General features: G+C 32.6%; 2 protein-coding genes across 8 annotated transcripts; one reads left to right on the top strand and one right to left on the bottom strand.

Moving 5' to 3' along the window:
* Window positions 1–167: 167 nt before the first annotated feature.
* LOC116337309 (cytospin-A-like) lies at window positions 168–12608 on the bottom strand. Of its 6 annotated transcripts, XM_031761744.1 has the most exons (9): window positions 12123–12608; window positions 10123–10161; window positions 9120–10056; window positions 8918–9058; window positions 7624–7803; window positions 7343–7441; window positions 1132–1294; window positions 485–1048; window positions 168–395 (listed from the first exon to the last, which is right to left on the bottom strand). In XM_031761744.1, exons 3-8 carry the CDS (start codon window positions 9822–9824, stop codon window positions 948–950), a joined length of 1389 nt encoding a protein of 462 aa, XP_031617604.1. In that variant the 5' UTR covers window positions 9825–10056; window positions 10123–10161; window positions 12123–12608; the 3' UTR covers window positions 168–395; window positions 485–947. The 6 variants fall into 6 exon arrangements, with proteins under 6 accessions (XP_031617604.1, XP_031617608.1, XP_031617607.1 ...); XM_031761748.1 differs by lacking the exon at window positions 10123–10161 and having other exon boundaries at window positions 12318–12608; XM_031761747.1 differs by lacking the exon at window positions 10123–10161 and having other exon boundaries at window positions 12272–12608.
* LOC116337311 lies at window positions 5514–8443 on the top strand. Of its 2 annotated transcripts, none has more exons than XM_031761750.1 (3): window positions 5514–6510; window positions 6611–6724; window positions 6823–8443. In XM_031761750.1, exons 1-3 carry the CDS (start codon window positions 6484–6486, stop codon window positions 6991–6993), a joined length of 312 nt encoding a protein of 103 aa, XP_031617610.1. In that variant the 5' UTR covers window positions 5514–6483; the 3' UTR covers window positions 6994–8443. The 2 variants fall into 2 exon arrangements, with proteins under 2 accessions (XP_031617610.1, XP_031617609.1); XM_031761749.1 differs by having other exon boundaries at window positions 6633–6724.
* Window positions 12609–14732: the final 2124 nt, after the last annotated feature.

A 14732-nucleotide genomic window follows, 5' to 3' on the forward strand; every position in this document is an offset into this window, starting at 1 on the left:
CCCTCATACACATTTGGCTAGAGAAAAAATAATGTTTTTTTTTGTCTTTTTCATACAACATCTAAGTCGATTTTGAAATATTTTGGAAAAAATCTATTTTCAAAAATTGGCACAGCTAAAATAAAAAATGTGTATATGCTCTAGTGGAGAAAAAGTCTTAAAATTACATGTATTTTACGAATTTCGCTGAGGCAGACCTCTTAAAAAATCTTCCATACAAATTGACCCGCCCTAATATATATATATATATCATGGTTTTAAGAGCAAAGTAATTGCCACACATTTGTAACAGCATTGCTTAAATTTGAGATTAGGTAGTAGTGTTGAGAACTCGACTCTGTGGAAGAAAAAAAAAATGCTTACTATAACATAGTACTTGATGCCAAGTTGGTATCCTATCAATCAAAAAAAGGAAAGAAACAAAAAATATCACCATTAATATATCAATCAGTCTACATTAAATGAAAATAATTGAAGTACTTACTCAGGGCAAATTGATCGCAGACGTAGTAACCTAAGGAAGACGGCCGAAGAGGTGATGTATTTAATCTGCGGTAGCATTTGTCATATGTTGTCGTAAATCCATTAGAAATAGCACTTCGATTGAAATCATAATTGATTTGAAGATCTTGTATCATACACAATGCATATTGCGTAATGCATTCAGATTATGGTCCAAAACAATAGTTTGCTTGCGTCCATTGTATTGTTGATTCGCGAACAAACCAAACACACCCGCCAAGCTTGTGTTTTTGTATGCGAATAACCGCACTTGTTGCATACAATAGAAGATTCAAATGAACTCATTAGAATGTGATAAATAGTTCCGATGCAATGCTCCTTGTCCTCTGTTCCACTGCTACTACTACCAAATCTCAATTTTTCAGCAATCTGTTTGCTATCGCGATTTTTGTTTCATTTACAAATTTTTCTTAATTTAGGATCCATTATACCTCCTCTTGCGCACTTTTCAATAAATCCAATAACTTTTGTTCACGTTCAGTGGTCATGACAGCATCCTGCTGGTCTGATTCCCGTAACAGCAACTCTGAAGTGGAATAGAAATATCAGAAACATCATTTAAATTTTATAGATTATGATTTAAAATGTTGTCAATAATGATGAATTTACCTAGTTTTTCTGTTTGACGACACAACGATTGAAATAGTACTTCTTTTTCTTCGCTCAGACGATCGTTATCTGATTGAAGTTCCGATAGTTGTAATTGTAAATCGGCCAACTCTTGTAATGTTGCTTGTAGTTCTTCGTTTGTTGAATAGTGCGTCTCTTCCATCTATGAATCCGAGCGAACATGATTAGTTGTTTGTACAGAAACCATTGCCGTTGAACGCAAAGTATATTTATAATTTTTTCAAATCAACAAATAATTGGAGAGAAAAGAAATTTGTTTCCGTTTGAATAAAAACGTACATAAACAAAATATCACTTGAATGTTAGAATAAAATTGGATTAAGCACTGAGACATTTAATTAAAATAACATTAAAAACTAACAACAATCAATGTAAAATAAAATTGCTAAAAAATTCGTTTTGAGTGAAAATGTTATTATTTTTCATAATGTATAGATTGTTGACAGACTTAATTTTGTTTCGGTCTCACTTGTTTCGATTGATATCTCTCTCATTCATATTGTTATAACAATCTAATTCACAAGTGACAGTTGTCAACGTTCGACAATGTATATGTATATTTATTTGTTCACTTTGTGGTCTGTGTTAAAGTCGATTGGTGCGCAATTCGTACCGCTCAATTTACTTTCAACATTATTTCATTTTTCTTTTCCACATTTTTTTGTCTTTTAATACTGGAGACAGAAAGTATATTTAATTGCACAATTCAAATGCAAGTGTGAATCAAAACCATTTTCATCAAATTCATCGCCATTAAAAAAATAGTCAAGTAATATGTAAATAGTTTTTGGTACGTTGCCGAAAAATATATGTTGCAGCAATAACAGTCTGCTGCTTTTCATCTGAAACCGACTTATTTTGGATTTGTGCGGTAACTTTAGCAAACGATTGACCGCAATTGCGAGTATCTTGTTCTTTGGTTCGAAAAATCGCTGAATTGGAGTTTAAAAACAAAATCACACTAACAAACGAAATTATATATGTGTGAGTTTTTTTCTTCTCGCAACGGTTGTAATTTAAACTATGTATTATGTATCGTCGTGGAGTGTTGTGCTGTTCGTTCTGCCTTACCGAAAAAGCGTACAATTTTTTCTTGTTTTGTTTTTTCGTTTGTTGCACATTAAAAATAACTTATATGCCTATGCGTATGTGCGATGTTCTAATAGATACATTCGCGAATTGGAACAAACACAATTGTTAACGACTTGAATTACTTGTAAAATCTTCGTTCGGCGCGAAATATAAAGACAGAAAATTTTCCGATGGTCGCTATAGCAAATTTTGCATTTTTGTTAGAGCTTTTGCACATGTTCTGATAAATGAAAGTTGTAATGAATGAATAATAATAGCATGAATCATTTACAAAATAATCAATTATTTTCGATTTTTTCGCAAGATTGCATGCAAATCATACAAATACCAGATCTTTTTTATCATGTTGGCATCGTGTTATTAATTCATATCGCTCTTTTATCGAAAAATGTTTTCTATCTATCAATTAATACCCTTTTCGATAATACTGTAGATTCATTTGATGCGAATTCTTATAGATTATCCACTTTTTCTATACGTTTATTTTTATTTTTATTTTCTTTGAAAATGGAAAAGATTGGGGTATAAATATAATCAACAGGCCCCCTTTACAGATTGAATTTTGGATATTTATGATGGAGTTGCATTATTTAATAAGAAAAAAAAAGTACTTAAAGCTAGAATTGGTAATTATCATGGCTGAAAAAAGTGAGGATTAAAATAAGTTTTGATGATTTGTTATTGAGAGAGGAAAAATATGTTTGTCTTGATCTAAATTTGTAATTTTTTGTTTAGTAGAGTTGTATTAAGAGGTTCAATTTGCAATTAAAATATTTAAACCAAATTGGTATTATCTAAAGCCGTTCCATAGTTCTAATGGAAGAGCCTGGTTTATCTGATTTTTAGTGAAAGATAGCGAGCCATTTAAGATATCAATATTTGGAAAAAATTCATTATGTTGTCTGGTTAGTCTTAAGGACAATGAGTAAAATTCTACATTAGAAGTAACCGGCGTAGATAGAAGATAGGGTTAAAACGAGTAACTCTGATTGGTACTTCGATATTAAAATCACCATTTATGATTTTATACAAAAGTAATTCATCAAAATATAATCGTCTGTTAAAAAGTGACGTCATATTTAGTTTACACGTGTGATATATGTGTGATATCCTTCAATATAAATACATTTTAATCATACGTACTTATATATGCTTACATTATTTATTTATTTATTTATTCACCGTCTGATCACATTATTATCATTGAAATTCATTTGTTTGATTTGATCGATTTTCGGTTGTTTTTTGTCACGTCTGCTCGCATCGAACAAAATATTTGAATTCAAATCTGGTAGATTTTGTGTTTATGTTTTTTTTTGCCCATAACCATTTCAAGAACGATACAATCGAATGAAAATTAAAATAATCACCGATAGATGGCGTATCGTCTAGTTGCTTGTATATACGCGACCAATATAAACATAAATGCAAAGTGTATTGGTCATTGTTTCAGATTGTATTAATTATGTGCAATCACATACACATACACAGTAGCAGCTAGTTTGTCGGCACTGTTATTACGAAATGTCAAATAATCTTTCGCACTTACACAGCGAGCTCCAATTGGAATAGTTGAAATAATTTACTCTCGAAGGAAAAAAAACCGTAATTAATTTTTAGTGTGCTCAAAATCAAACAAGCCTCAATAATTATCGAATAAATTCATATTGATTCTGAAAATAAAAACACCCGACAATATAAATACGGGTCCTAAGGGAACCGATCAAGTCTTTTCTAATCAAATGAAAATATTTCCATACAGTCATTTAATCGGATGATGATTATGATGATGTTGGCGAGGCACACAGTAATGTCACGCACACACCTAGTTTAGTCTCGCCACAGTCCTCGACACTTTCGACACAATCGAAACGCGTACGATTCGATCAAAGCAATCAACAGCAACAACACTCAAATTCGTTAGGCCATCATTCACCAATTCACCAAAATATACAAAATGCCGGCACATCGTCGACATACAGTCAAATCGAAATGAAATGCCAAGATGTGTTTTCTTACATGACAAGAATAATAGCTTCGGCCGCAGCACATCGTCAAATTGGTAAAATTTTGAATTCGCCTAGGATTTATGCAATTTTTTTTGTTTTCTAAAACATCGTTCACACTTTTTCATAACATGTGAGATGAAGCGAGATCCTTTGAAGTTGAAGCGGATCTGGTGGATTAGGTGGATCCGACCTGGTCCAAAGTCTTCCCAAATGTCCACTTCATGTCATTTCATCTCAGTTCACATGATATTTTCGAGTGAACTGCATTCATATGTGAGAGTTATGATGAAATGACCTGGAAATGGATCGTCGTGCAAGAAGTCGTGAACGTTGTCTAGTCATCAATAAACAAATGGATGAAGATGAAAAGAACAAACCGGCTGAAGTTGCCGCAGCAAAGGCCAAACTTCAGGCCGAAGCAGCAGCCAAAATTCATAAAACCACCACTCACCAGTGCTTATAAAACGCACGCTCAACGCGATACGTAACTCAATGTGTTGAGTTTTCGAATGCACGGTGCGCTTGTCCACTCACCGAACAAGTGCGAGAGCAACTCACTACTCGCTCAAGTCACATTATGAGTGAGCTAAATCTCGCTCACACCACTCATACATTTACTTAAAAATAAACATAAAAAACATTATACAAAATGAAGGATAAAAGGGAATTTTTTCGTCTTTTCGACTCTTTTTGCTGTTACTAGGCAGGTTTATACTAGGGGACATTCGTAGCAATTCTAGTAAGCTAGTTTTACTTACGTATTCGCTAATCGCTTACTAGTATTACTAGTGAGTACACTAGTGCTGCTAGTAGCTGCTAGTTTTTCTAGTGTTTTGAAATTACCTAGACGTATCGTATGATACATAAAAGAAACAACAGTAATGCTTAAGTCGCTTGTAAACGAACCAAGTGCCGCTATTCACGCACGATAACGAAGTGAGTGTATTGCGGCAACGGATAACAACCTTCGTTGTCGCTATTCACTCACTTCATTTTCGTGCGTCTCCGCTATTCACTTGGTTCGTTTGCAAGCGACTTACGCATGCTACAATATATTTTACATGCCTCAATTCATTTGCTTTGGACTATAATACGCTAGTGCTTGCTAGTCGCTGCTAGTTGCTGCTAGTTTCACTAGTTTTTCTAGTATGAATGTCCCCTAGGGTTTATATGACACTTTCAGAGACTCGGTACAATACACAAAAATATTGAATTTTTTTTTCAATAGTTTTGTATTATACCGAGTTTTCGAGAGTTTCATATAAACATGCCTAGTAACAGCAAAAATAGAGTCGAAAAGACGAAAAAAAAATTTCGACTTGAGTGAGTAGCTACTCACTCAGTTTTCTAGTTGAGTGTTGTTTGCAACTAACATTAGCGACTCAGTGATCTCTAGCGCTCACTATACATTGAGTTATATGCTGCTCCCCGAGAGTGCTCGGTGCGATGCGGTAGCACTGCCACTCACAACAAATCAAAATCAATCTGTCGTCCAATTGCCGAATATGTGCCACGAAAACGATTGCCAGGTGTCAAATATACATGGGTTCGATGTGCGCCAAATTTGACCGTGTATCAAGTCATTCCGGAGGCATGTTTTGGTCGTATCTACATCCAAATCGACAAGCGTGGCCTCTTCGAAATCCTTAAGCGGCTGAAAAACACAAAGTACAGGAAATTTTTAAGGACAATGGCAGCAATAAACGATGGCAACAAAGAACTGTGGGATCGCATGTGGCGTAAATATTTCGGCATCAGTAAAATCGAACGCCATCTGGCCGGCTTAACATTCGCCAATCAAATACAAACCGATGGCAATGCATTCGTTTTTCTGATGAGCAAAGAGAAGACGAAGAAGAAAAACGATGCAACTGATGCTGAAACCAAAGAACGGCTACGAAATATACTACGCCACTGTCATCGCGAAGTAAGATTTGATGTTATCGATCGTGAAACAATTTAGGAAAAAGAAAAAATATCGCCCACGGAATTCGGACGACTATGGCCGCCAGCCAAAAGTCGAACTGAAACGCTTCAATATGATCGATGGAATATTCCAAGCATATGCTTATGCCGGCTGCTGAAAATGCTGCGATATTATCAGTGAAGAGGCCACGAACACATTTGCGACGTCGGCGCCTAGATGTCATCGCATGGAAATACATACAAAATGATGATGATGTTGGTGAAACGACAAAAGTCCGTTCGGTTACATTGAATCGAGACACTAATGCCGGTCGAAATATTCGACTTCGCGGTAAGTTTACAGTGAATGATTTATTTTTTTATATTTTTTGAATGATATTAAATTCAATACAACCCGATTTTTATCATACATGTACTTGGGTCATCATGAGCTATTGGGAATAAAATTGCCAGATGCATTCACAGTCGATGCCAAGACACAAAAGCAACATGAGGAGCGACGCTTCAAAGAATTTGATGAAAATAAGCGTAAAAAGCAACAAAAGGTAATAATATATTGTGTGCGATTACATTGTTTGTTGAATATAATTTTTGAATTCATCTGATGAAAAATGTGAATTTGATTATTCTGTTTACATTTCAGTGTCAAACAACAAATTTCGATGAAGCTGAATACGATTCGGATCAGCCATGGTGGTCGTCAAGCAGCGAAGAAGATGCAATCGATTTGAGCAACAGTAAATTGTCAGACAACAGTGATGATAGTAATGATAGCGGTAGTAGTAGCGGTAGCTACGACGATGGAGGAAACTGATAATAGCATCGTTCACACACTACACATCGCTCATTAAAATCAACAATCAATCAAACAAATAAATGAAAAATTAATTTAGTTTAATTTAAGGAACAATGTTAATAGTTCTTATCATGAAGTCTGGCTACATAGCGTGGATCCCCTAACCGATATGAAATAAAGAGTGAGTGGACCCCCTAATACAATTCTACTAAGAAACAAATTACAAATTTGGATTAAGACAAACATGGTTTTCCTCTCTCAATAACCCATAATTAAAACCTATTTTGTATTTTATATCAATTTCCTTTGTAAGTTATCCAATTTTTTATAAAATCTTAATGATTTATTTCTAATTAATTTTAATTACCTGAATAATTTTATCCTGTAAACATGCCACTGAAACTTCACTGCTAGATGAATGCTTATCCCAATCAGGTGTTGTGATACATGGTGATCCTTCACCATTCTTTTTAAATCGGAAATTTAAATATAAGTTAGCTTTATGTTTTGGAACTAATTTTTTTTGGTGTTAAATTGAGAAATTCAAAGTCTTTAAAAATAACTGACACGACATCGTCAATTTTCGATTGTTGATTATAGAAAATAAGTGATTTCATAAATTAAAAATTATATAATAGAATATTTTACATTTGGTAGAGCTATTGATGCCGGTGCCGAGCTATGTAGTCGGTGTTGAGAATCATCAATAATTTGTTGCTTCTCCGTATCAGACAAAGGTGAATTTACAACGTCTCGTAAACGATTTCGTAATGATTCATTCTCTTCACTTAGTTGTTGACTTTCTTTGATCGCTTTATCGTAGTTGACCTTCAACAATAAAACCAAAATAGATTGGTGAACATTTTAGTCAATGAACTCTAACAATGGTATTTCAAAAAACGACCCAATTGGTGCACATCACAGAAAATGACACCAAAAAACTATATTTAATATTATTCATTTTGAAATGAAACAAATTCATTAAACCCAGATAGCTTTCAAAAATATATAGAATATGCTTTTATTAATGGTTTCTGAGAAAAAGAACCAGAAAAAATCATGAAGATTTCGTCTTTGAGGCACTCGGTGTATCTTATATTAAAAATATCTGTGCATTTTGTGTCAAATGAAGATAAACTTCCATCACAGCGGACAGCAGTTCGGGCGAGTGACGAAAATTCCTTGATGTAGAAAAAAGTCGACTCGCTATATATACACGAAGCATCCAAAATCCAAACCCAGAGCCTCTGATGTATGCCCCTGGGTCATGAAACATGCGATACACAATCTTTTCACTCTTTTCCAAAAACAGAAACGAAAAACTTCACAGAATTGAGTTCCCCATACAAAATATATGACGGGCACTGAGTGACCCAGAGAACAAATCGCTATATGTTTTGTGTGGGCCTTTTTTCAGAATCCATGGCATTATCAAATGCATATTTAATATTTTTGTGTAGGAACGGAAGCCGACAAGATAAAAAAAAATTGATGCACAAAGCACACATCACGGTGCAAAATAAAAATTGCAATAAACCTCAATTTGTATGAAAACGTGGTCCCACAGCAATGAAATCCCTACTACCGTGCTAGATGATGTCGACACGAGTGGACGGATTTTTAAATTTATTTGAACGACGTCATGTTACTATACTTGTCCATTACAACGTACATGTAACAGAAGAAACACACAGTCCATGTCCTCGCTAGTGGACATAAACGAATTGAACCGTCAATGTGAACTAGATCAAGTATAGAACTTTACATAGGATCATATACGATGAATATGGATTACACAGTCTGTTTCAAAATACCGTCACCAATGTCGACACCATTTGACATCAAATTTTTGACAGTAAAAATATGTGTTATTGTTGTTGTCGTTTCATTGCTGTGCGTGGTCCATTTGTTTTATAAGCTCACATTGATTTTTAATAAGTACCTGAAGTTTAACAATTTCGCTTTGTAACATCAACATATCGTTTTTGTATGATGACATTTCGATTATTTTAGATTCAAGTTCCATTTTGTCACGTGCAACTTGTTCGAGATTCTCTTGCAATTCCTGAATGATTTGATATTGCTGTAAATGAAAGTACATTTTGATTACAATTCATGTGATATGTGCATTGGTTTGGCCATACCTGAAGTTCGTCGTTACCATTGAATGTACAATCTTCAGGGAGTTCATCACTTAATAAATCTCGCATCGAACTCGAATAGCAACTGCCACATCCATCATCTACACCAACTTCTGTATCGATATCTTTAAGTTCTCCGGCAACCACTATACCAATGCATGTGCCTGCTACATTTTGATTTACACCTGATGGTACGACCGTAGATCCGATTATTAATCTATCAGGTGAATGTTCTGTCATCGATAATTGATATAGTTCAGTACGTGTGTGGTGTTTATTATGTTGTGGAGTACCGGTCGGTGATGTTGATGTTGATAATACACTATTGCTGGCACCGTCACCGACGACAATCGATGAATGTGACTTACTATTTGCCAGGCTACTAATAAAACCGCTGGTACTTTCGCCGCCGCTACTTGTGCTATATAATTTTGGGCTGGAGCTTTTTTTTATGTCAAGACTCTCGCGCGATTCACAAAACGTTGAATCAAAACGATCATTTGAGCCGGTGTGCGGGACTTTTTTAAGTGAGGCTTTTGTTGATTTCGGTGTTACTGCCGTAGACGACGATGATGCTGTTGATAAACCAATACTGTTTAAGCTTGATGTAGATGCAGCACCACGTATTTGGCTGCTTGCATTTGATGATTGCTTTGAAGATCCATTTGATGGACCTTGTCTACGAAACAACGATTTTAATTTGATCATTGTTCATTTAAACGATTAAATTGGATATTATTTGATAGAATTTCGATTGGAAAATTGGATTTTATGCACAATCAAACGACTTATTGTGAGAGATGAATACACTAAATGTACGTGTAATCTAGATTCGTTTTGATGACAGTCTGTTATTTGTAAATATTTCTTTATTCTTATCCTTCCCTTTGTTGATGCCTTCTATTTTTGCCTCTTTGGTTGTATATAAAAGCATCACTTTCTACAGAATCCAAATGAAAATGTATAAAATTTACAAATTTGATTTTTTGTTGTCCAATAGTCATACTTTTAGATCACTCAAACCACCATCCTTTTCAAAACAAATCTGTGTATACAAATAGATTCTATTTATTATTATTTTATTATTTTATTATTATTAAGCAAAATGTTCAACTAAAAAACCAGAATTAGTTAAATAGTCACTATGTTATGTAGTTTCGCATGATAAATTACTATAATCTATAAAATGTTGTTGTTGTAATTTGTTTTTATAGAGTGAACGTGTGTGTGCATTGATGAGTGCAGAAATCATATTGCCTTAGTGAAATTTTGTTTGTAAATGCTATATAATTCTCAAACAAAATTATTCTAGAACAAAATTGAATCCAGTGATATAAAAAAAATGATTCTGTATTACGGTGTTAATAAATATTGACCATTTATCGAACGAGCATTTTTTTCTTGAACATTTTTATTTAATAAGTTTGTTTTTGTTTTTTACAAATATTGTGCTGCAATTTATTCAATTTCTTGGTGTTATTCGGTAGCATCTGGGGCCAACATTTAACATTCTAAGCCCGTATCGAAATTTCAAATTAACTATTATTAATTTTTTTTTGTTCAATGCATGCATAAATTTTTGCTGCTTATATTCGTGTATGCAATGATTTTTTTATAAAGTGAATAAAAATATTTATTGAGGCAGCATTTTATCAATTCATTTAATCATTACTTATTTATCACTATTCAATACGCAGAAAAAAACTTCCTACTGTTTATTGAGAAATGAAGAGCAAGCAAAAAAAACTTGAATTCATGTGTGCACATATATACATTTGATTATTAACACACAATCGTATTTAATGTCATCAGTGTAATTTACTACTTAAACACAAAAACCAAAAACAACTGAATGTTACAATATGCCTTGGAAAACTGAGAGAACGAATAATGGCTACACAACAATAATGAAATTTGTTACCAATTTTAACTGTGGTTTTTATATTGAATGATTTCAAAAACCGCCAATAATCAATAAGCCAATAATCTTTTGAATCATATGACTTGAATGCGTGTTGATCTATGATAATTTATTTGAATATTTTTCACTTTGTGTCTCATTCGTGGCCAATGCAATACCTTAGCTATGTTGTCTCTTGCATGTTCAAATTTGCCATACATATACACACAGCAAATATTCATCTACCACTGGTTAGATATTATAATTACTTTATTTTATTACAAAACTAGCGCTGTCACAAGACGGATATCATATTGTGAATAGAAATCTTATAGAATCAAATAAGTTTACTGAAAAATTAGAAACGAACGTAAAAATATTATAACGCTATTTATTTTTATGAATATAATATTGATAAAAATTAATCCTAAACTCTTAGCTGGTTGTCTTTAATGAAATTTATTTCGAAGTGGAAAGAATACTATCTCCGGCCACATTGAAAATGCAAATTTCAGAAATATATCATATTGTGTTTAATCAATGGTCAATTTGGATAATTGATGGAAGAATTTTGATTTTTTTCCAGTGATCTTGACTAAAATATGTTTAATTCAATTAATAGCATCCACAGTTTTGTATTCTATGCCAAAAAAAGTGTGTCTATTGCCCATATGTATATGTCATGTTGTATTGAATTATATTAAATATGTGTGTATTGCATTGTGAATGGTTATGTTATACCATCGTATCGAATAAGATTGTATGTTTTTTTTTTAATTTTGTTGGTTTCAGAAAGTTTTGATATAATCTCATATCCACATTAGCCGAACATTTGTTGCAATATATATTCGTTTTGCTGCAATTGGTCATTGCCTTATAATCGCATAATATTAACATTTAAATTGTTGTTTTATTTTACATTATATGAAAGTAATTAGTTCATGCATGCACACGTTCACACAACCATGTACATATGTATTTCTTCTATTTCTTGTTGCTTCACTCACTAAAAAACAATAAATTTAAATGAGTTATTCACAATTTTTTTGATGTTTTTTGTTGTTTTTCACATTATTGTTGTTAAAAAAAATCGGTGTATTTTCTACCATCAAACTTTTTAATAAAATTCAACAACTGCATCACACCTCGATGACGGATCAAACAATTGTAGTCTTGGTCAAATTTTTTAAGTCTATAGGCATGGCACTATGACGATGATGGCAAAATTTAAAACAAAAAATGTGATCATTCATACTTTTTATTTCGATTTATATATATAAATATGGGTTTTTCGCGTTTACATTAAAAACAAATAATATCAATCACAATATTTCGTATTTTTCACAGTCGCTACGATCACCATAACAATCAACTCTGTCAAAGCAAAACTTGTGTTGCCAATATCGATGAGGATATATGAAGACCGATAAAACAGTACGAAATAAAGAAATTTTTATTATATATTCTACACTTCAATTCACTGTTGAAATTTTATGCTGTTCCCCGTGCAGTGTTCGCAATATATGAAAGACAGAAAATGAAAGAAAAAATCTATCTAATAGATAAAAAGAGAGGGAAAAGTGGTAACGAAACACAAACAGAGACTGTAGAAAGAGAGGGATAGCACAAAATAAGACGAGGAACAAACCACAAAACGATATGAATTGTTAGATAAGGACGAAGAATGAAGCGCTATACACAATACAAAACTGACGAAAACAGCGACATCAAAAAAAACCTATAGCAACTGTCAAAAAGACACATACACACATCGCATCTTACTAATACAAACAGAGACTGGAATATATCTTGTAAATTGTATACTTAACAATTAGGTAAGTACAATACAAACGTAAGTCGTTTTGCGGCATTCATATTGTATTTTCGCAATATTGGATGTATCTATATATGTTTGGATATACATACATACGATTCCGTCTATGTATGTGTTCATCTATTTTGTTATATATTTCAATCAGTGCTGAATGAAGATCTAACAAATATATACCCAAAATAAATCTATATTTTCATGTGATCTTTTTGTATGTATGTACCGAGTGGTGAATTATAATTATTTCAACCAACTTATGGGGGCAGGGCCACCAAATCAAAGCGAAAATAATATTATTATTATTCAATAAATGTGGAAAATTCCACATTACGACAATATGAATGGGTCAGAATAAAAATCCGACTTGTACGCAGAGTCTATAAAAGTGGAACACAGCGTTTTTTTTTACATAGAATTGTTGTTGTATTACAACAAATAAACTATGTAAAAAAACTCCATATTCCACTTTTATTGACTCTGCCTACAAGTCGGATTTTTATTTTAACCCATTCATATGTGCAAAAGAATAGAGTCAATACAAAAACCATTTTGACTGGGACAAATTCAGACTACCGAAATATGAACATAGACTGCTGTTTCTACAAATGATTACGCTTGAGGAGAGACGCAACATGGCACAAGTGTCTTTCATCTTTAAAATTATTCACAGAGATATGAAGTCAGCTCATATATCAAACAGTTTGAACTATTATGGTACAGCTCATAATACGCGTACAACACCGCTTTTTCATATACCAATAAGAAGAACAGATTATACTAAATTTGAACCTATAAATTATATGCTTACAACATTTATTGATTATTATACTAAAAGGATACCAAACAGTGATACTAATTTGATTGATTTAGAAATTAATTTATCAACAGTCAAACTGAGAATTGAAAAATATTTAAAACAAAATAGATAGAATTGAATAGAAAATTATTAATCTCCTTCAAAACTACTAGATGTAAGAATATAATTATTTTGTAATAGAAAATTATTTTAAAAAGATCAGAATCATCAAAAACTATTATTTATCTCTCTCAGGATTGCTTGATGGAAATATTATACATATTTATTTAAATTATTTTGAATAAACCACCAAGGCGAAGAAATGCTGTTCAGCGCAGCTATTATTATTATTTAAATACTACCATTGAAATCAAAAATCAAAACTACAATAATAATGACTGCATCGAACAGCGTTCTTCGCCTTGGTGGTTTATTCAAAATAATTTAAATAAATAAATATAATATAATATATATAATCTAGCATTTTTCTATGTAAATAATGTAAATTTCATCAATTCATTCTACAACTGCTAATAATTTCTAATAATAATAATAACTGCACCGAACAGCGTTCCTTCGCCTTGGTGGTTTATTGAATATATTTTAAATAAATACAAAATAATTATATTCTTACATCTAGTAGTTTTGAAGGAGATTAATAATTTTCTCAGTATGTTTTCTATTCAATTCTATCTATTTTGTTTTAAATATTTTTCAATTCTCAGTTTGACTGTTGATGAATTTACTTCTAAATCAATTAAAGTAGTATCACTGTTTGGTATTTTTTTCGTATAATAATCAATGAATGTAGTAAGCATGTAATTAATTGGTTCACACTTCGTGTAATCGCTTCTTCTAATCGGTATATCAAAAAGCGGCGTTGCACGGGTATTATGCGCTGAATCATAATAATTTAAACTGTTTGATATATGGCTCGACTTCATATCTCCATTAATAATTTTGAATATAAAAGACACTTGCGCCATCTCGCGTCTCTCCTCAAGCGTAATCATTTGTAGAAACAGCAGTCTATGCTCATATTTAGGAAGTCTATAGCTGTCCCAGTTCATTCTCATTAGCGCAAAAAGT

The sequence above is a fragment of the Contarinia nasturtii genome, unplaced genomic scaffold (genome assembly GCF_009176525.2).
Source record: "Contarinia nasturtii isolate CC-2019 unplaced genomic scaffold, AAFC_CNas_1.1 Cnas_scaffold_234, whole genome shotgun sequence".
Taxonomy (NCBI): domain Eukaryota; kingdom Metazoa; phylum Arthropoda; class Insecta; order Diptera; family Cecidomyiidae; genus Contarinia; species Contarinia nasturtii.